Raw genomic sequence first — 22108 nt, forward strand, 5'->3', positions numbered from 1 at the left:
TATTTCAAGGGCTAAAATCTAGCATGCTTGTTTTTCTTTTTCAGGTGACTATTTGAAGAAAGTTCCAAGACTGCTTACTTAACTCATTTACACAAGCTTTTTGGCAACAGTATAACCGGAACTCTTTACTAAAAGACACTGCTATAATGATAAAATGCATATTTTCTTTAAGGACTAATATTTCATTAATTCCACACAAAACTATTATACTCCCTACTGAAATGCTTTCAGTTTCAACTTTTATTTATTGTAAGCTTTTCAGATTTTAACTTTCATTTATAGGCTCAGAAGAGGGGTTGTGTTGGGATTAAAGAAGGATCATGGTTCTGTGATTGTGTAACTAGAATATCCATACAGATGACGTCTGGCGTGGAGGTATGACCACATCACTCATTTTCAAACCCTCAAGTCCATCCTTTCATGTAACCCATGTACACACGTGTGAATCCAAACCAAACTAGCTATTATGTGAAGGGGCAAGGAGAAGGGAATCCTGCTAGAAGACTTTCTGCAATTATCCCATTTTCCCCGCAAACTTGGGAAGTGGTGTAATGCAAGTACTTGCTTTCCCTGCACAGGACCTGGCTGGGGACTTGAAGGAGAAGCTTTCCAATCACTTCAAGGACGTCATGGTCGGCCTCATGTACCCCCCACCCTCATATGATGCCCACGAGCTGTGGCACGCCATGAAGGTAGAGCGGGTCACCCAGTGATATACTGCCACGTGTGATCGGCGGCGGAGGGGGACATGTCAGCAAAGAAGAAATGAGAGAAATGCTTGGGGTGAGGGGGTTGTCATGAAAGGGGGGCCTCCGTAGCCCAGCGGCAGGGTCACTTGACTCTTCTTTTGAGCAAACTCAGATCCACGACCCGGCCCTGTGCAGAGCTGCCAAGACGAAAGAGGAAATGAGCTGCTTTGGGGGCTGTTTGCATTTGTCTCTGTCCCAGTATGGCTTTCGGCTTCCCTGATGGCTCAGTGGTAAAGAATTCACCTGCCAATGAGGCAGGCGCATGTTCGATTTCTGGATCAGGAAGAACTCCTGGAGGAGGGCATGGCAATCCACTCCAGTATTCTTGCCTGGAGAATCCCATAGACAGAGGAGCCTGGCGGGCTACAGTACCTGGGGTCACAAAAAGTAGGACACAACTCGGTGACTAAACAGCAGCATCAGCCCGTTTGTCTTCCTCTGTTAAGTGGAAATGTTAGCATTCTTGTGAATCTCTGTAAACTATTGTATCAATTGGGCTCATAAAGGAATGAGTCAGTAATGCTGAGGCAGAGACAAAACATAGATGACATCTATATTTTTGCAACCCTAAATTAGTCCTTTACCAAAACTACTGCTCAAATGTAGCAAAATCTTGCTTCTAAAGGATCAGAACAATTCTTTCTTACAGGCAAGTCATGAAAGAAACTGACTACAGATTTGTCAGAGGTTTGTTGGCTAGGGAAGGGGGACAGATGACTTTCCAGATCTTTCCAAATGCTGAATGAAACACCAGCAGAGACGCTGCAATCACTCCAGGGGGATGCCTGCCAATGACCTGATTTCCCCCATCTGGAAACAACACGAAAAGGGAAAGGAAGACAATTAGGGAACCTGGCTCATGGCCATCGTATTCACAAATCAGCACTGTGGTTTGTTTTAGTCGCTAACTCATGTCCGATTCTTTGTGACCCCATGGACTGTAGCCTCCAAGCTCCTCTGCCCATGTGATTTCCCAGGCAAGAATACTGGAATGGGTTGCTATTTTCTTCTCCAAGGGATCCTCCCCGCCCAGGGATCAAGCCAGCGTGTCTTCCTTGGCAGGCAGTTTCTTTACCGCTAAGCCACCAGGGCGGAGAAGGCAATGGCACCCCACTCCAGTACTCTTGCCTGGAAAATCTCATGGACGGAGGAGCCTGGTAGGTTGCAGTCCATGGGGTCGCACAGAGTCGGACACGACTGAAGCAACTTAGCAAGCCACCAAGGAAGATCTGTAGATCAGCACAGGCCTTATATAAAACAAGAATTTCAACTAACGTCTTTTTAAGTGTTGCATATGTCAGTCCGTACCTCTTGCAAAATGATGTAACTAAAAGCCTAAGGAGAAAGTCCCGGGATGCAGGCGGGCGCCCACGGTGTTCTCACCGCAGGAGCCGAGCACGGTGCAGACAGGCCTAGTATTGCAGAGCAAACGTGACAGAACAGCCTTTTTGAGGGTGCCTTGAAGTTCCCGGTCAGTGTGGGAGCCCTCCCTGGGCGCGGGGCCCCAGGGGCCATGGCCCCTGAAAAATGACCTCCCAGCCAGTGCTTCCCAGCCCGGGGTGACACTCAGCCCGAAGTTGGCAGGGGAGGCTATCTTCCTTGGAGGCCGGAAAGGCAGCCCGACAGAGTGGGTTTTCAGTCCTCCCTCGCCCAGCAAGTGTGGGGCTCCTCAGATCCCAGACCTCCGGGCCTCCTCCCAGGGTCTCAATTCGCGAGTCAGGCCCGGGTGACTGCCTGCACTCTGGGAGCCTTGCAAAGATAGTCCTAGGGCAACGCGTCCTCCCATGGGGCAGGAGGCCAGGTGAGTATGGCGGAGAGGTCCGTGTGCCATGCCGGTGTCCCCTGGCCAAGGCCAGCCCGCACTTCCCAGGGGCCCCCGGCGAGGGGTGGCGGGCCTACCCCGGCCCTGTCCAACGCCGCTGAGGGGAGCAAAGCTAGCTCCGGCAGACGAAAGCAAACAGCCACGGGATGGCTCCAAAGGCATTGCTGGGCCGCTCCGCGTGTGGCCTTCCCAGGAGAAAAATGCCGGTTGGGGCCCCTAGGCCCGGGATCCAGGCGGGCGCCCACGGTGTTCTCCCTGCAGGAGCCGAGCACGGTGCAGACAGGCCTAGTCTCGCGAGCTCCCTCCCACAGAGCAAACGTGACAGAACAGCCGTGTGGAGGGCGCCTTGACGTTCCCAGGCAGTGTGGGAGCTCTCCCTGGGCGCGGGGCCCCCTGGGCAATGGCCTCTGAAAAATGACCTCCCAGCCAGCGCTTCCCAGCCCAGGATGACTCTCAGCCCAAACGCGGTAGGGGAGGCTATCGTCCTTGGAGGCAGGAAAGGCAGCCCCAGAGAGTGGCTTTTCAGTCCTCCCTCGCACAGAAAGTCTGGGGCTCCTCAGACGCCAGACCTCCGGGCCTGCTCCCTGGGCCTCAATTCCCGAGTCCAGCCCGGGTGTCCGCCCGCACTCTGGGAGGCTTACAAAGACATTCCTAGGACATCAATAACGCCCTGGCTTTGAGGTTGGACTTGAAAAATGCTGATGGGTTTCAGGTACAGGGAAACATGTTGGCGCACAAGCTGCTCTTTTCCATTTCCTGGAATCCCTGGCTCAGATCCCAACGCCATCAGAGGGACAGAGGAGTGGGGGGTGGGCAGAAGAGGCGCTCCTGCAGAAGGCAGGCCTGGGCTGCCTGCCTCCAGGACCTTCCCCCACCGTTTCCATCCTATCTGCTGTCCCAGGGGTCTCTGACATGACCCCCTCCTGGACCCTCATGTGTGAAACTGACTTCGGGGGCCGTCTTCTGGATCAAGCTGTCAGATCCTAATTTGACAACCAGGGCCCCTCCTCTGGGTGGCTGGGGAAGCAGTTTTCAAGCTGAGCTCCCCTGGGACCACAGTGCCTGGCGGGGGGCGGGGGCCAGTGGGTCACCTGTGGGCACAGCCCGTCGGCCGGGCTCAGCCTCCATCCGCCCCACACACGGAGCCATGAGCACGTTTCTTCCAGGCCCGCCCCTCCCCCTCCACTGGGTTCCTGGCCCGGGGCACCCAGCGGGGTGTGCGGGCCTCTGTCTTGGGTACCTCAGGGGCACTGGACAGGGGATCAGGGACTTGAGTGGACACTGGGGAGGGGCCTTCCTTGGGGACGTTTCTGACGGCTCCTGGGAAACAGGACTGCACGCTCCTCACACCTCCAAGCGTGGACCAGGCTCAGCAGTTTATACACCCTGGGAGCAGGTGAGAAGCGCAGTGTGGGGCCCACCTGGACCTGCTGAGTCAGAACCTGCGTACTGACGACCTCAGGGGCTTCCATGCACACCCCGGGACCCTGCACCCAGGCAGCCAGCTCAAAGCTTGGTTCCCACCAGACCACCTGCCCCGCTCAGCCTTCCAACCACGAGCCATGCCTCCCCCACCCATGGCTGTACTTCGAGGGGTCCTGCGTGAACTCCCCCCACTCCTGGGATAACCGCTCATGTGTAAAGGCCCAGCTTTGTGGATGGGTGAATGGTGCCCTCCAAAAGAGACACCCACATCCCAACTCCTCATATTTGCGAGGGGGGCTTTATTCGGAAATGGGGTCTTTGCAGATGAAATCAAGTTAGATAAGGTTATAGAGGATTAGCTGGGCCTTATGCAGAATGCTGGGTGTCTTTATAAGAAGAGGAAGGACACACAGAGAGGAGGAGGCCATGTGAGTAGGAAGCGGAGGCTGGGGGCACGTGGCCCCAAACCCAAGAACACCTGGAGCCCCAGAAACTGGAAGAGCTGGAAGTGACGCTCCCCCAGAGCCCGGGTCGGGGGGCCCGGTCCTGCTGACGCCTTGGAATTTAGTAAATCGGAAAGATAACCCTGTATGCAAGACAACAAAAGAGACACAGATATATAGAACAGTATCATGGACTCTATGGGAGAGGGCGAGGGCGGGATGATATGGGAGAATGGCACTGATGCATGTCAATTATCATATGTGAAACGAATCGCCAGTCCAGGTTCGATGCATGATACAGGGTGCTCGGGGCCGGTGCGCCGGGATGACCTGGAGGGATGGGATGGGGAGGGGGCTGGGAGGGGGGTTTCGGAAGGGGAACACATGTACACCCATGGTGGATTCATGTCAATGTATGGCAAAACAAATACAGTATTGTAAAGTTAAAAGATAGATAAATAACCTAATTTAATAAAAATAAAGAAAATACAATAAACTTCTGGTCCCAGAACTGGGAGAGAATCGATTAGTATTGTTTTAAGCCTCCCCCACCCCCAGCCCCCAGGTTGTGGTCGTCAGTATCAGAAGCCCCATCTGGGACTCCCAATATTCTGTGTCCTTAAGATCTACCAGCTCAGTTCAATTCCAGAAAAATAAACGACCCAATCAAAAAGTGGGCCAAAGAACTAAACAGACATTTCTCCAAAGAAGACATACAGATGGCTAACAAACACATGAAAAGATGCTCAACATCACTCATTATTAGAGAAATGCAAATGAAAACCACAATGAGGTACCATTTCATGCCAGTCAGAATGGCTGCTATCCAAAAGTCTACAAGCAATAAATGCTGGAGGGTGTTACGCTGTTGGTGGGAATGCAAACTAGTACAGCCACTATGGAGAACAGTGTGGAGACTCCTTCAACAACTGAGAATACAACTGCCATATGACCCAGCAATCCCACTGCTGGGCATACACACCGAGGAAACCAGAATTGAAAGAGACACGTGTACCCCAATGTTCAATGCAGCACTGTTTATAACAGCCAGGACATGGAAGCAATCTAGATGTCCATCACAAGACGAATGGATAAGGAAGCTGTGTTACATATACACAGTGGAATATTACTCAGCCATTAGAAAGAATACATTTGAACCAGTTCTATTGAGATGGATGAAACTGGAGCCCATTATACGCAGTGAAGTAAGCCAGAAAGAAAAGCACCAATACAGCATACTAATGCCTATATATGGAATTTGAAAGATGGTAACGATAACCCTATATGCGAGACAGAAAAAGAGACACAGATGCATAGAACAGTCTTATGGACTCTGAGGGAGAAGGTGAGAGTGGGACGATCTGAGAGAAGAGCATTGAAACATGTACATTATCATATGTGAAACAGAACGTCATTCCAGGTTCGATGCATGAGACAAATGCTCAGGGCTGGGGCAATGGGATGACCCAGAGGGATGGGATGGGGAGGGAGGTGGGAGGGGGGTTAAGGATGGGGAACACATGTAAACCCATGGCTGATTCATGTTAATGTATGGTAAAAACCACTACAGTACTGTAAAGTAATTAGCCCCCAACTAAAATGAGTAAGCTGATTAAAAAAATAAAAAGCAGAGACATTACTTTGTCAACAAAGGTCTATCTAGTCAAGGCTGCGGTTTTCCCAGTACTCACGTATGGATGTGAGAGTTGGACTATAAAGAAAGCTGAGCGCAGAAGACTTGATGCTTTTGGACTGTGGTCTTGGAGAAGACTCTTGAGAGTCCCTTAGACTGCAAGGAGATCCAACAGCCCATCCTAAAGGAAATCAGTCCTCAATATTCATTGGAAGGACTGATGTTGAAGCTGAAACTCCAATATTTTGGCCACCTGATGCGAAGAGCTGACTCAACTGGAAAGACCCTGATGTAGAGAAAGATTGAAGGCAGGAGGAGAAAAGGACGACAGAGGATGAGATGCTTAGGTGGCATCACTGACTCAACGGACATGAGTTTGGGTAAACTTTGGGAGTTGGTGATGGACAGGGAGGCCTGGAGTGCTGCTGTTCATGGGGTCACAAAGAGTTGGACACGAATGAGCAACTGAACTGAGCTGAGAAACTAAAAGAGAAAACATTTGAATATTTGAATATCAGATCAAAATTACACACATCTATACATAATCATGACTTCTCTAATAAAAGTTTTTATGCCTGAGCCTCACAGCAAACGACAACAAAAAAAGATCCACCCCTTGACCGCGACTTCAGCCAGGCCGGTCTTCCCCTGTTCATCACGGGAAGTCTTCTCAACAATAAACCTCCTGACTCGGGAGAAAGGCTCGCGCCGCACATCTGTGTGGGGCTTGAGGCCCACGCTTCCCCCGGAGCAGCTCAGCCTCACACACCCGCTGGCCCTGGGGGAGCACAGGGGGTCACACACCTCTGAGCCCCCGTGACCTGGTCACAACTGCAGATGACCGGGCCAGCAGACGTCTCAGGAGGGCGGACTTGCTTCTCTGCCCCCATTTCTCTTGCTTCACTGTCCTTTTGCATTCTCCCATCCCTGCTCCTGGTCTTCCCTTGGGCCTCCCTTGGGGCTCAGCTGCTAAAGAATCCGCCTGCAATGTGGGACCTGGGTTCGATGCCTGCGTTGGGAAGATCCCCTGGTAAGGGAAAGGCTACCCACTCCATTATTCTCGCCTGGAGAATTCCATGAACTGTATAGTCCATGGGGTTGCAAAGAGTTGGACATGACTGAGCAACTTTCATTTCATTCATCCCTGCTCCTGGTCCAGCCTGTCCAGCTGGCCCTCAATGTTGGGGTCCGGGGGACACTGGTGACATCTGGGGACATTTTCGGTTGTATTTACAAATGCTGCAACATATCAAATGCCAGCAACGCCAAGGCTGAGGAATCCCACTTTAAGACTCTTCATCTTTTGGGGGTCGTTGATTATTCAAAGGAGTCCATGGATTTCTTTCTCCTTGGGGAAGCAGCACAATTTTGTTTCACAGTGGGCAAGGTTGTGTGGCTGGGCTCTCTCCGAGGCTATCTTGTTCCCCAAACCCTCTCACTTCTTGTAATCAGAGCACACCCGGCAATGAGCCATCCCAGGCATCTCTCGCTAATCCCGCTGGCGTGGACCCGCGCACACCCTGCATGCTGCCTGCGCCCAGCGGCCCCCGAATAGACTCTGGTCTCGAGCAGGGGAAGGAAACAGGCTGCTTGGGGCCTGACTCATCTCAGGGGAAAGCTCAGGCTTGCAAGGGCCATGGAAAAGTCGGTTATGATCTAAAGACAGCATAAGAAGATGGCTCATGCTCAGCTCCAGCTTTTTGAAATCTTGAACCCTTTAGTTTACACCACAGGAGCATTTTCATCAAAAAAGGGCCCATCAGGGGCTTCCCTGGTGGTCCAGTGATCAACACTCTGCCTTCCAATGCAGGGAGTGTGGGTTCAATCCTTGGTTGGGGAACTAAGATGCCCACATGTCTTGAGGTGTGGCCCCAACATTTTTTTTTAAAAAAGGTCCAATCAACTGCTGAAAACCTTTTAAAGCTATAGTACCAAATTATCACTGAAATTTGGGGTCACTGTGACCTTGTGACTTGTATTCATAAGAAGAAATACATTTTTGGTCTTTGTCCCCCAGTCCTGACACAGAGCTCCTAAAACTCGGGGAATTTCCTAAGTGGGGACAGCAGTCAAGGTGTCTCTTGTTAGGTGAATGAGATGACTTTTCAGAGAGTGCCTCTTTTCCAAAGGGGGGCGGCTTTTTGCCAGGGGAACTAACCACATGGTTAGAGGATTGGAACTTCCGGTCCCTCCCCACTACCATGTCTGGGAACGCGAGAAGGGCTTCCTGTCGAAGCAATCACCAACAGCCAGTGATTTAACCAATTGTGCTTGTGTGATGAATCCTCCAGAAAAACCACCAAACAGGGTCTGGACAGCTCTGGGTTGATGAACACATGTGGATTTGGGGAAAGCGGGGCTTGGAGAGCGTGAAGTTCCGTGCCTCCCCCACACACACTCTGTCCTGTGCATCCCCTTCCATCTGCTGTTCCTGAGTTTTAGTACCTTTTACAATAAAGCTGTGATCTAGTAGGCAACATGTTTCTCTGAGTTCCGTGAGCCACTCTACCAATTAATAGAACCCAAAGTCATTAGAACCTCTGAACGGGTGGCCAGTGGGTCAGAGCGTAGGTGACCATCTGGGCTTGCAAATGATGTCTCAAGTGGGGCACGGGTCTTATAGGGTTGGGCCTTTAACCTGTGGGGTCTGGCACTACCCGCAGATAGGCAGTGTCCACACTGAGTTAAGCTGCAGGACCCCCAGCTGCTGTCACAGAAGTGTGGGTGGTGCCATGCAAACAACGCATGCATGTTGGAACTTGGAGAAGAATCCTCACTTGTTGGTACAACTCCATCTTTTCTGGTGGCCATAACCAATGTCTTTATGTTTGATATTTATTTCAAAGTCAAGTTTTAAAAAAGATATGTGTGGCGAAGGATTTCACTGGACTTGGAAAGGCTCTTCTTTCCCTTTTGTGAGCATGGCCATTCCATTATCCTATGAGCAATAATGATAGATGACTGAATATTCACATTACCAGTGAGAATTTCCCAAGAGCCAGACTCTACATTAAGTACTTTAGGATAACCCAGTGATGTAATGACTTGTTTCCCAGGTGGCTCAGCAGAAAAGACCCCGCCAGCCAATGTAGGAGATGCAGGAGACTTGGGTTCAATCCCTGGGCTGGGAAGATCCCCTGGAGGAGGAAATGACAAACCATTTCAGCATTCTTGCCTGAAAAATTCACAGATACAGGATCTTGGGGGCTACAATCTACAGGGCTGCAAAGAGGTGGACACGAAGGAGCAACTGAACATGCACACAGTTGTGTAAATACTGTTGTTGTCTCTGTTTGATGAGTGATGAAGCTTCATTGTTGTTGTTCAGTCATCAGATTTTGCCTGATTCTTTGCGACTCCATGGACTACACGCTCCATGGAATTCTCTAGGCGAGAATACTGGAATGGCTAGTGTTTCCCTTCTCCAGGGGATTTTTCTGACTCCCCACAGATTGTAAGACTAAAGTTGAGCGTTATTGTTTTCTATTTCATTGCAAATAGCCTTTGGGTATCTGAAAGGACAGGGTAGGTACTTTCAAGGGGTCTTCTGCATAACAAAGCCCTTTCGGCAAATGTGGTCATAATATCCAGGTAGGCGTTGCTGCTGTGAGTGTTACATCTCAGCCAGAAGGCAAATTCTGAGCTCTTCCTCTGGCAGAAACCAATTCACAAAATAACCCAAGAAAGAGAGCTGGAAAAACAAACCACACCAACAACCGGAAAAGCATTCCTCATGAGGCAAAGCTAGAGAAAACTCAACAATCTTGTGGCCCAAAAACCCTCTTGGAAACGAATGTTCAGTAAGGAAGAGACGAAACACGGCAAGTTCCAAGGAAGAGGCCATGCCCATGGACAGTGTAGTTTAGAGACGGCCTGACCGCTAGATGAAGACACATGCCAGTGTAAAGCCTTTGCAGACAGCAGTGATGGTCATCTCCATAGTTAAGTGTTTAGTCTGGTGACAACCTGCCCTGGGCACCACACGAGGGAGCAGACCTGCTTCTCTTCCTCTGCCCTCACACCATTTCCTCATGAAGGCAGCTCAGGTGCTATTGTGCCCTGCCTGCCTGTCTGGCTCATCCATGAGCTGTGACCACCTCCAGGGAAGGACTCCGCCTTCTCTTCTCTGTGCACCATGAACCTGCAAAAAGTTGGCCTTCAGAACCTCAGGAGACTCACCCCACCCCCACTATAGGCAGAACCCTCCGCAGGCATTAAAACAGCTGCGGAGTCACTATGGCCCAAGCCCTGGTTACGGATCCCTGGAGCCTACTACAGCCTGTACAGCGTGAATAATCAGGTCCTTTATACACAGATTCCCGCCTGTCAGATCTGAGCTTGGGATTCATTGTAAGCTCTGGCCCTCCCATGGCAGCCAGGTGGGCCGCGAGTAGACAAAGGGGCTAGGTTCTGAGTTTCGAGGGAGGCATTGAAAGGACAGGCATGGAGGCAACCTGTTGCAAACTGAGGGAGGGTCCCTGCGTGTCTCAGAGGAGGCCTCTGGTGTGCAAGTGTGGAGGAGGGCCCCCACGGTGCAAAGGAAAGAGAGGTACTCAGGGACAAAGGCTCTTGGCCTCTCCTGTAGCAGCTCCAGTTGGTAGCCCGTGAAAAGTGGACAGCCAATGTGGTCACATGAGCGTGACTCATTCCCTCACAAAGCCAGAGAAAGGGGGCAGGGTGTGGCAGTACCCCGAGGGTGTGGTGGGGTGGATGAAAGGAGGTGTCCTTCCTCTCTTTAGTGCAAACTGCTTTTGTCAGCTTCAGAGCTGCCAGACAGCAGTTACCAAGTCAGGTCCCCACAGTACCCAGTGTGGGCTGGGCGCCTTAGCCCCTGTCACATGGACAAGCCACACCATATGGCTCCCCTGAGTTCTAACAGCAGGACCTGGGGGTTTTGTCTAGGTACACACTTCCTTGCTGTAGCTTTGTTACCTCCTTTGAGCCCCGCTTTTGTCCTCTAGAAAAAGGACATTGATTGCTACCTTAGCAGGTTGCTACCTTAATCCTGTGAAGACTAATTAGGGGAACCCTACAATGAGTAGCTTGCCTTAAGACATATCAATGACTAGCTGGCCTTAAGAGATCCTGGGCTTCCCTGATAGATCAGCTGGTAAAGAACCCTCCTGCCATGCAGGAGACCCCGGTTTGATTTCTGGGTCGCGAATCCTGATCCGCTGCAGAAGGGACAGGCTACCCACTCCAGTCTTCTCGGGCTTCACTTGTGGCTCAGCTGGTAAAGAATCTGCCTGCAATGCGGGAGACCTGGGTTCAATCCTTGGACTGGGAAGATCCCCTGGGGAAGGGAAAGGCTACCCACTCCAGCAGTCTGGCCTGGAGAATTCCATGGAATGTAGAGCCCATGGGGTCGCAAGAGTCGGACACGACTGAGGAACTTCACTTCACTTTCAAGAGATATGACCTGAATCCAGATTAAACTGGAGGCTCCCAGTGTCCTCTGGCGTTTCTTCCCTGAAGCCAGCCAAAACCCACACACGTGCATTTCCAGGGTCTCCACTTAGCCAGCTGGACAGAAAACCCAGCGTGGTGCAAACAAGCTGACAGACAAGCAGGAGAGGACTCACCGGCAGACGGCTTCGCTCAGGTCTCAGGTGGATCTCCGGGACCACGGCAGGAACCGGCGCTCTCAGACCCTGGGCTCAGCAGCGCCCTCATTCTCAGGCCGGCGGCTCTGCCCTGACGGGCGCGGGAAAGCCACCAACTGCCCCAGGCTGACCTCACGCCGCTTCCACCGCTGTAGCCTGACTTCACCCGGCCACACCCCTTTTGGCGGAACTTCCACTTCCTCTTCCTCCCTTGATTCCAGCCTGAGGTCCGGCCCTGGGCCCCGATTGGTCACAGCCCCAGTCCTGAGCCAATCACGGCGGCCAGGGAGGATGGAGCACACCGATTGGCCAGGTCCAGGTCATGGGACCATATTCCAGGTCCCGTGACCATACTCCAGGTCACGTGTGAGCTGCTCGCCCTGTGTCAGGGGTGGAGAGAGTGCCGTACCCGAAGAGCAGGGCTGAGAGTCCAGTCACTGTGTCCGTGTGCTCAGGGTCCTGGGACCTGCCTGTGCGTCCTCTCTACACACCGCTTTGTCCTCTGCAGACGGAAGATTCACGATAAACCTCTTCGCTTCGCAAGCGCTGTTGCACGCACCCACATTCAAGGGAGCAAGGCCTCCGGTTTGAAGGTAAGTTTGGAGATCCTCTCTTAACCTCCGGGCTTGTTTCTTGTAGCCTGTTAGAATAATTTATTCAATCTGAAAACCCCCAGGAGGACCACCACATGCTGCTTTGCGTATTCAGGATTCTTAGCTGTTCTGAGTAGAGGGCATGGCCCAGGGGCCTCCCAAAGGCAATGAATTTTGTCCAAGGAAGCACCTGAGAGGCTGAATCTGAGTCCCTTTGCTGTACACCTTAGACAAACAAATTATGGTAAATCAGCAATACCTCAATTTAAAGAAAAGATATTTCCTCATCAAAAATTGTTTGAATTTTGTCAAGTTTTTCTTTCAATTGTTGGTTCTTAGTATGCAGTCTTAATTGGTTTGGTGGTGTTTTGTGAGGTAGGGATCCAACTTACCTTCTCCTATGGATACAATATTGTCCCAATGGGACGATTCCTTTGTCCTTTCTCCTGGAAATGTCCTTTCTGCGTTTACATATTAAGAAGCTTTTTTCAAAATGCCAAGTATCGAGAACTTCAGGTCTTTGGTAATTTGTACCCCAGAGGCTTGTTTCCACTTCTGTGTCTTCTCTTCGCATTTTACCATTGCCCGTTTGTCGTATACACAAGTGCCCTCAGAGGATCTCTGAAGTGAACCGTGTGTGTTTCTGTGAGGACAGAGGATGTGAGCACAGAGGAGAGGCTGAGTCCATAGTGACCATGTGACCATGCTCAGCAAGCCCAATATTAAGTCTGGCTGAGACTTTCTCAGGCAAGGTCTGTGTTTCTTCCTCTTGGTGTCTGGATACGCAAAACGATGTTGGTGGATTGGGACGTGGGTCCCTGGGTCCAGCAGTGTAGAGATACACCCATGGCCTGCTTTTCCATGATACTTTCCTCCTGCGGGCTCCGCTGAGCTGGTGTGGAGAGATTTCTGCTAAAGGCTTGAGAGGTAGTCAATCCTTCTGCTTTTCATGCCCTGCCTCGTCCATACTTCTGTCATTTTTTTTAATGTAGCTAATTTTCAATGGTGTTAGCCCTTGTGTCATTGTGACACTCAGGCACCTGTGGTTTAATAGACCTCCAAGTCCCGGGAGCTCTTTGCCTGGTGGAGACATGGAGCACTCAGGGAGCAGTACCACATCACCCTGGAGCCTGGACCAGAGAGAAGGTTCTTGCCAGGAAGGCTCCATCCCTGCTGTGGGGGGTTCGGAGTTATCACTTCCGATTGTGCATCCCCCGGGCCCTCGGTGCAGGCCCCACTCTGAGATCTGGAAAGGAGGTGGCTTCCCTCCCTGACACAGAACTAGTCTTTTCTGTCCTCATCCTTGTCGCCTCCCATCTGGCTCCCAGGCTCTACCCTTGAGCCTCACCCACAGGATCAGGAGAGCCCAGTTCTAGAGGAGTGTCATACAAGGAGAGTCTCCTGGAGACACTCCATCCCCGGGCCTAAATAAGCACTTCTTCGGAGTTTCACAGCCCTGGGTGTAGATCCTGGGTTTGTGTCCATTTTACAGTTGAATATGTTGAGCCTCAGATCATTGTGTGATTTTCCCTGGGTCACTGTGCGGGTCAGCGGGTGAGCTGAGATTTGAACCCAGACTGTATGTCTTGGAGGCCGTGACGATACAGGTGTTTCCGCTCCTCGGTTAAATTTATTTCAAGTTTTTTTTTTTTTTTTTTGATGCATTTGTATATGGGACTTTTCTGTTTTCTTATGCTTCCTATCCTGCTATATTGCTGAGTTTATTAGTTGTAATACTTCTTACTTGGTGGCGTTTTTAGGGTTTCATATAAATCCTGTCATAATCAAATAGTGACAGTGTAACTTCATCTGTTCCAATGGGGATGCCGTTTATTTCCTTTTCTGGCCTAGTTCCTCTGGGTAGGACACTTCCGCCACTATGTTGAACAAGATTGGTGAGAACAGGCATCCTTGTACTATTCCTGATCTTTTAGGAAAATCTTTCAGCTCTTTATCACTGAGTTGGATGTTAGCTGTGGGTTTGTCTTAACGTGCCCTTTAGGATGTTCCATGGATAACCACTGTATTGAGAGATGGTATCAGAATTGATGTTACACTTTGTTGAAAGCTTTTTCTGCAGTTATTGAGAAGATCACATGATTTTAGTCTTCATTTTGCTCATATTGTGTCTCACAGTAATTGATGTACAGACAATAAATCATGCTTGCAGGCCCAGAATAAATCCATTTGATCCTAGTGTATGATTCTTTTAATGTATGCTTCAGTTTGGCTTGGTAATATTTTTTTGAGGATTTTTACATCCAGGTACACCAGGGTCAGGGTTCTCTAGTGGTTCATATGGTAAAGAATCTGCCTGCAATGTGAGAGGCCTGGGTTTGACCCCTGGGTCAGGAAGATCCCCTCGAGAAAGGAATGGCTACCGCACTCCAGTATTCTTGCCTGGGAAATTCTGTGGACAGGGAGCTGGTGGGTTGTAGTCCATGGGTCACAAATAACTGGACATGACTGAGTGACTCACACTTACAAGAGTGCTTCTTGACATTTTTAATATCTACATTGAAGATTTTATCTCAGTCAAAAATTGCAGTCAAAGGCAAACATGTCAAAAGTCCAAGAGTCCTTAGAATTAAATGACAATAAGACATAACAGATGAAAGCAAGAAGGACTCCACATATTTACTTTTCATAAGAATTTTAGCTCTTCAGAGGAATTCTCATTAAGCTGAATTAAAATGCAAGCTTTAGTTTAAAATCTTAACCTTTTTCAGTATTATGTTTCTATTTTGAGACTGAAAGTTCATTATTTATGTACGAGATATTAAGCAATGCTATGTAGCTATTAAAATCATATTTTCAAAAACTCTAATGACATTTAGAAGCACTTATACTGGAAAAATAGCTAGGAATAGAAGATGATCCCGTATACCTTTAAATGAAAGTACAGATGTGTTGAATGATAGTTTTCAGATTGTATTTATTGATTTTTATTTGGAGAATAACTGCTTTACAATGTTTGGTTGGTTTTCCTCATGCAACACCACGAATAAGTATATTATCCACTCTTTGGTTAGACTGCCTCCCAGTTCCTGGCCTCCCACCCTCTAGGTCGTCCCAGAGCACCATGCTGGGCTCCCTATGTTATCCAGCAACTTCCCATTAGCTAGCTATTTTGCATATGGTAGTGGCTATGTTTCATTGCTACTCTCTCCATTTGTCCCACTCTCTCCTTCTCCAGCTGAGTTCACAAGTCCTTCCTCTACATCTGTGTATTTATTTCTGCCCTTCAAATATTCACCAGTACCATTTTACAAGATCGCATGCGTATGCATTAATATACTACATTTGTTTTTCTCTTTCCGACTGACGTCACTCTGTATCCCAGTTTCTAGGTTCATCCACCTCAGTTCAACGGATTCGTATTTGTTCCTTTTCATGGCTGAGTCGTGTTCCATTGCATGTATGTCCCACAACTTCTTTTTCCATTGTTCTCTTGAGAGACATTAGGTTGCTTCCATGCCCTGCCTATGTTAAATAGTGCTGCAATGGACATTGGGTACGAATGTCTTTTTAGAGTTATGGTTTTCTCAGGGTGTATGGCCAGTAGGGGATTGTTGTGTCATATTGTAGTTTTAGTCCTACTTTTTAAGGAAACCTATGTTCCTTTTCCATAGTGGCTGTATCCATTTACATGCCTACTAACATTGCAAGAGGGTTCCCTTTCTTCCATGTCGTGTCCAGCGATTATTATGTGTAGAATTGTTGATGATGGCCATTGTGACTGGTGTGAGGTGATACCTCATGTAGTTTTGATTAGCATTTCCTGAATAATGAGCGATGTGGAGCATCTTTTCATGTGTTTGGTGGCCTTCTTCCTGTCTTCTTTGGAGAAATTTGTTCAGGTCTTCTGCTCATTTTTCAATTGGTTGCTTTTTTTCCAGTATTAGTCTCGATCATCTACTTGTGTACTTTGTAGATAATCCTTTCCCAGGATTCCATAACGTACATAATTCCTCAGAACATACCTTAGTCTTTTTGGACGGAAGAACATCAAGTGCTTTCTTTGGTGTGTATGTATGTACATGGCATGTGTTTATTTTCATTGTGCAGATCTTGCCCTTATTCCATTAGATTTATCCCTGAGGAGTTCATAGTTTTTGATGACATTATAATCAAGGGTATTCTTTAAAATGTCAATTTCTGGTCTCGTTTAGTATGCTGAAGTACGGAGCATTTTTATATGTTGACCTTGTATCCTGCAACGTTGCTGAACTCACTTTCATGCTTGTACCTCTTTTGTTGATTCATTTTCCACGTTAATCATCAGGTCGTCAGCAAGTACAGTTATATTGTTTTTTCAGTTCATATGATTTCGATTTCTTTTTTCTTGTCTTGTTACAGTGGCTAGGAGTTCCAGTACAGAGTTGAATAAAAGCCAAGAGAGCAGACATCCTTGCTTTGTTCCTGATCTTCAGGAGAAACACCATATGATGTCAACTCTACATTTTTTGTAGATGCCGTTTATGAGGTTGGGGCAGTTTTCTTCCATTCCTAGATTGCTAAGATTTCCATATATAAATGATAAATATTGTCAGATGCCTTTTCTCTCTCTTTTGAGGTGAGACTGTGGTTTTTATTTTCAGTCCATTGATATGGTGAATTTCACTGATTTCTTCAAATGTTGGCCGAAACTTATGTTCTTGGGATAAACCCTACTTGTCATGATACCTTGTACTTTTAATTGATTACTGATTTCCTGATGTGTCATTAAGGAATTTTGCATCTGTGTCTCTGAGGGATATTGATATTCTTGTAATATGTTTGTCTGGTTTGGGTATCAAGAGAATTCTGGCCTCAGAATGAGTTAGGTGTTTCTTTCTTCACTATTTTGGAATAGTTTGTGTATAACCAGGATTTTCTTCATAACTGTTTGTTAGGATTCACTACTAAGGCCATTTAGGATAGAGATTTTGTGCGTGTGGGTGTATGGGTGGGTAAGATTTCTAACTACGGATTTGAGTTTTAATAGATTGAGGTTATCTGTTTCTTACTGAGTGGCTTTCATAGGTTGTGTCTTTCAACAAAGTAGGGTATTTTATCTAAGTTGCCTGAAGTTGTTCACAGTTTACCCTTTCCTTTCAGTGTCTATAGGATCTGTACTGATGTTCCCTCTTTGATTCTTGATATTGGTAGTTTATGTCTTCTCTTTTTTCTTCGTCACTCGGCTTAGTCAGTTTTATTGATATTTTGAAGAACCTGATTTTAGTTTTTTCATTTCATTTTGTTTCTCTGGTCTCTGTTTCATTGATTTTTACTCTTTCATTTTCTTCTTTCTGCTTGCTGTGGATTTCATTTGTTCTTTTATAAGTTGTTTAAGATAGAGTCTTAGGGTATCGATTCAGAATCTTTCTTCATTTGTGTAAGTATTTAATCCTATCAGTTTCCCTCCAGGTACTGATCTAGCCATGTCCCGTAGCTTTTTAGTATATTGTATATTCACTTTTATTCACTTCAACATATTTCCTGTTTCATTTGTGATTTCTTCTTTGACACATGAATTCTTTAGAAATATGCTACTTTGCTGATGTTTGGGAGACTCCTGGATATCAGGGGTTTTTTAATTTCTAATTTAAATCTGTTGAGATCAGAAAACATGCTTTGTATGATTTGAGTCACTTTAAGTATGCTGAGATTTGTCTGTCTTTTGAAGAATGTCCCGTATCCCCTTGAGAAGAGTTTTATCGTGCTTCTTGTTGGATAGAGTGTTCTATCAAATGTCAGTTAGATCAAGTTGGTTGATAGTGCTGTTTAAGAGGGTTCTCTGGTAGCTCAGATGGTACAGAACCTGCCTGGAATGCGGGAGAGCTGGGTTTGATCCTTGGGTTGAGAAGATCCCCGGGAGGAGGGCTTGGCAACCCACTCCAGTACTCTTGCCTGGAGAATTGTTTAAAGGCTTCAACATCCTTACTGACCTTGGTTGGTTGTCTGTTTTGGCTTCCTTGTTCAATCAGTTATTGAGTCACGGCGAGGAAGACTGAGGTCCCTGACTGTAATCGTGGGTGTGTCTATTTCTTCTTTCAGTCTATTTCGTTGTTGTTTTCCTTATCTCTTCTTTTTAAAGCTATTTTTTAATACACTTAACTGACTTTGAAATTAGCAGATGTGTTGCTAAAGAAATTTAGAACACAAAGCGTTGAAACTAAAATTCAAGCTAGCCAGAGATATTTTTAGTGAGTAGAATTAGGTCGATCCTTCAAACTTGTTCATGAGTCGTGCTCATTCTTTGTTGACATATTATGATGTATAAAAGCTATTTCAGAGAAGTAATGTGTGGTCATGACAATTTTAACATGGTTTGGTAGATAGGTTAAATTTATTGCCACAGATGAGTCATAGACTTTTAATGGTATAATTTCTTTGTATAAAATTTTGACAGCAAATTTAAAAGGTAGCAAAGAAAAGATCAAATGATTTTGAAGTTATGATCAATACTGTTGTCTTTGGCTTAGCCTTTGAGATTATGTAATTGTTTAAAAATCCATTTTCAAGATGATGTAAATGGCCCTTGTGACTGCTTCCGTGGGTTTTTTTCCTCAATTGCTGCTGCTGCTGCTAAGTCGCTTCAGTCGTGTCCGACTCTGTGCGACCCCATAGACGGCAGGCCACCAGGCCCCCACGTCCCTGGGATTCTCCAGGCAAGAACACTGGAGTGGGTTGCCATTTCCTTCTCCAATGCATGCAAGTGAAAAGTGAAAGTGAAGTCACTCAGTTGTGTCCTACTCTTCACGACCCCATGGACTGTAGCCTACCAGGCTCCTCCGTCCATGGGATTTTCCAGGCAAGAGTACTGGAGTGGGTTGTCATTGCCTCCTCCATTTTTTCCTCAATTAACCATCCTTAATTACTGAATGCAGACCCGCGCGTACAGGAACGTGAAACATGAGTGGATCGGCAACAAGTGGCTGCCCAGTCTCGGCCTCCCGCACAACCGTAGCTATTTCGTGGAGTGCCTTGTGCACGTGCGGATGCTGGACCACTTGACCAAGAAAGCCCTTCGTGGGCAACTGAAAATGGTTGATAGTTTTCACAGGTCAGTCGGTGCAAGAAGTTCTCACTAGCCTGCTGAGAGATGTTTGCCTGCGGCCAGGTCTAAATTTTTTTTTTCTCTTGGAAACAGAAACAGTTTCCAGTGTGGAATTGTGTGCCTGCAAAGGTTGAACTATGACCAAAAAGAACTGGAAAGGAAAAGAGAAGAAAGCCAGCATGACCTGAAAGGCTAGTACAGTCCTATTTCTTGCTTCCCAGTGTATAAGCAGCCTCAGTGATTTCCTATTTGAAAGAAAACTTCAGGAAATGCTTTCCTTGGAGAAAACACACCTCGCATCATGACAGAGGAGGGAGGGATGGAAAGGACTGTTTTTGAGGTCGTCCTCTGTGGCCAGAGAACTTGTGCTCCGTCCTTGGGCTCACGTCGGTGAGCTCAGTCGTGTCTGACTTGTTGCGACCCCGTGAACTGTAGCCTACCAGGATCCTCCGTCCATGGGATTTTTTAGGCAAGAGTACTGGAGTGGGTTGCCATTTCCTTGTCCAGAGGATCTTCCCGACCTAGGGATTGAACCCAGGTCTCCTGCATTGCAGGCAGATTCTTTACCATCTGAGCCACCAAAGGTGCTGAGTACTCTGCAGATTGTAGATGCCACTGATTAATTCACAGAAATTCCTTGCTTAGGACTTTGCAGATGAAGTTACTGCTTAAAGATTACTTTTGTCATTTAAAAAAAGCAAAGTTAATATCTGATTTGAATGTGATGACTGTTTTAATTAATTTCCATTTATATGCACTATCAATTAATTCAATTAAAACATTGGGCTTTTAAAAAATTGAGTATCTTATACTGAAGTGAGTTTCTCTTTGTGCACGTGCTAACAAACTTCATGCATCTATCTGTGCGTCATGAATTGTTTTTTTTTTCCCCTCCCTTCCTTTCTGCCTTCCTCATCTTTCTTTTTTGTAAAGTGTAGTTGATTTACAATGTTACATTAGTTTCAAGTGTGTAACAGTGATTCAGAATTTTTTCTTTTTCTTTTTTTTTTTTTACTGGCTGTGCTGAGTCTTTGCTGCTGCACAGGCTTTTCCCTTGCTGCGGCAGGCGGGGACACTCTCTAGCGGTGGTTCCTCAGCTTCTCACTGCAGTGGCTTCTCTTGCTGTGGCTCCCGGGCTCTAGAGCACTGGCTCAATGGTTGTGGGGCATGGACTTGGTTGCTTCTTGGCATGTGGGATCTTCCTGGATCACGGATTGAACCCGTGTCTCCTGCATCAGCAGGTGATTCTTTGTCACTGAGCAACCAAGGAAGCCCTGATTCAGCAGTTTTACAGATTACACTCCATTTAAAGCTATTACAAAATAATGACTATATTTCCCTGTGCTGTACAATATATCTCTGTTGCTTAGCTATGTCATACATAGTCGCTTGTATGTCTTAATCCCATACCCCAATTTTGTCCCTCCCCAATTGTCCCTGAGATAAAGTTGTGAGATATATACATATACAGTGGACTATTACTCAGCCATAAAAGGAGAAAACTCTGCTATACACAACAATGCGATCGACCTAGAGAGTCTTCTGTTCAGTGAAATAAGCCAGGGAAAGACAAATACTCTCTGCTGTCACTGACATATGGGATTTTTAAAGTGAAATAAACAAACATACCAATCACAGTTATAGACAAATGTCCTAGCAGCTCCCTGCCTCTCTTCATCCCGCTTCCCTTCCCGACTCTTTCCTTTGCTTTCCTCCCCGCTTCCTTCTGTGCTCTTCCTTCCCTTTCTCTCTCTGCTTTTCCTTTTTCTCCTCCTCTCTCTCCTTTCCATGCTCACTCTCCTTTCTCCCTCCACCCCATGCCTTTCAGTGACCATGTTGAGCCAAGGGGGTGTTGTTGTTGTTTTTCAGTCACTAAGTTGTGCCCAACTCTTTGTGACCTCATGGACTGCAGCTGTCAGGATGCTCTGTCCTCCACTATCTTCTGGAATTTGCTCAGATTTATGTCCATTGAGTCAGTGATGCCATCTAACCATCCCATCCTCTGCTACCCCCTTCTCTTGTGGCCTTCAATCTTTCCCAGCATCAGGGTTTTTTCCAGTGAGTTGGCTCTTCCCATCAGGTGGCCAAGGGGTAAATTAAGCTTATTTCTTTCTTTAGCACATTCACTGGAGTAACACATAGAACAGGCTCAGCATCACTAAGTTGGTCTGTTTCCTGAGCTGACTATCGTATTAACAGATCCCTACCAGAAAATGTGCTGTGTCCAGGAATCACTCAACTTTTTAACTTTCTAATCGCAAAGTGAATTCTTCCTTTTATATCTTAGAGGTCGGAAAAAATTACATCTTTGGGCTACTTTCCTTTTTCCAATTCACCTGCTTTCACATTTTAAGTATTTGATTTTACAGTTTTAAGCAAATCATGGGGCCGTGTGTGTGTTCATAATCTGAAATACATCACAACTTATCTTTGTTTCATGAAATGCCAGTTAAACACTAGATACTGTCATTTGGTCAATTTGTGATATATACAAGCTGTGCTTGTATCTATTTGCATTCATCAGGACAAGTATTTAAACTAAATTGGTGTGCTAGTTCAATATGACTAAGTTCCATCAATTTTATCAGTTGATTACCTCATTTAGTGGGTGTTTTCATTTTTCTAAATAACTAACCTCAAAATTTAAAACTAGCCTTGTCATTGGGAATCCAAAATTAATTTAATTTCTAACAAGAGCGTGAGAAAGGGTGCAATTAGGATACTTGATAAAGTAAGTTTTAAATCAAAAAGATCAAATTTAAAACATAGAATGATAATCTGACAAACTGGGTTTAATA

The 22108-nt window shown here is 46.9% G+C and overlaps 1 protein-coding gene and 1 long non-coding RNA gene across 7 annotated transcripts in view; one reads left to right on the forward strand and one right to left on the reverse strand.

The window, feature by feature from the left end:
* The window catches only part of LOC145505653 (uncharacterized), a 118088-nt gene extending 106181 nt beyond the window's left edge, over window positions 1-11907 (reverse strand). For all 3 annotated transcript variants that reach the window (XR_014053182.1, XR_014053186.1, XR_014053185.1), the window contains exon 1: window positions 11655-11907. This is a non-coding gene — a long non-coding RNA (uncharacterized LOC145505653). The remainder of the gene's footprint in view (window positions 1-11654) is intronic.
* Window positions 1-22108, forward strand: part of LOC145505566 (liprin-alpha-1-like) — a 488322-nt gene that overhangs the window by 458044 nt on the left and 8170 nt on the right. Inside the window, exons 1-4 of one of the 4 annotated variants that reach the window (XR_014053137.1) lie at window positions 12058-12268; window positions 16628-16754; window positions 19141-19316; window positions 19404-20107. Coding sequence is in view for 1 of the 4 variants with exons in the window: in XM_081488025.1 (XP_081344151.1) it covers window positions 19135-19316; window positions 19404-19501 (280 nt within the window). In the remaining 3 variants the exon portion in view is untranslated. Of the gene's footprint in view, window positions 12269-16627; window positions 16755-17975; window positions 19317-19403; window positions 20108-22108 lie in introns of those variants that run through there. The other 3 variants (XR_014053128.1, XR_014053121.1, XM_081488025.1) reach the window with 3 other exon arrangements.

This window comes from Giraffa tippelskirchi, chromosome 1 (genome assembly GCF_054371585.1).
Source record: "Giraffa tippelskirchi isolate mGirTip1 chromosome 1, T2T-mGirTip1v1.2.pri, whole genome shotgun sequence".
NCBI classification, from domain to species: domain Eukaryota; kingdom Metazoa; phylum Chordata; class Mammalia; order Artiodactyla; family Giraffidae; genus Giraffa; species Giraffa tippelskirchi.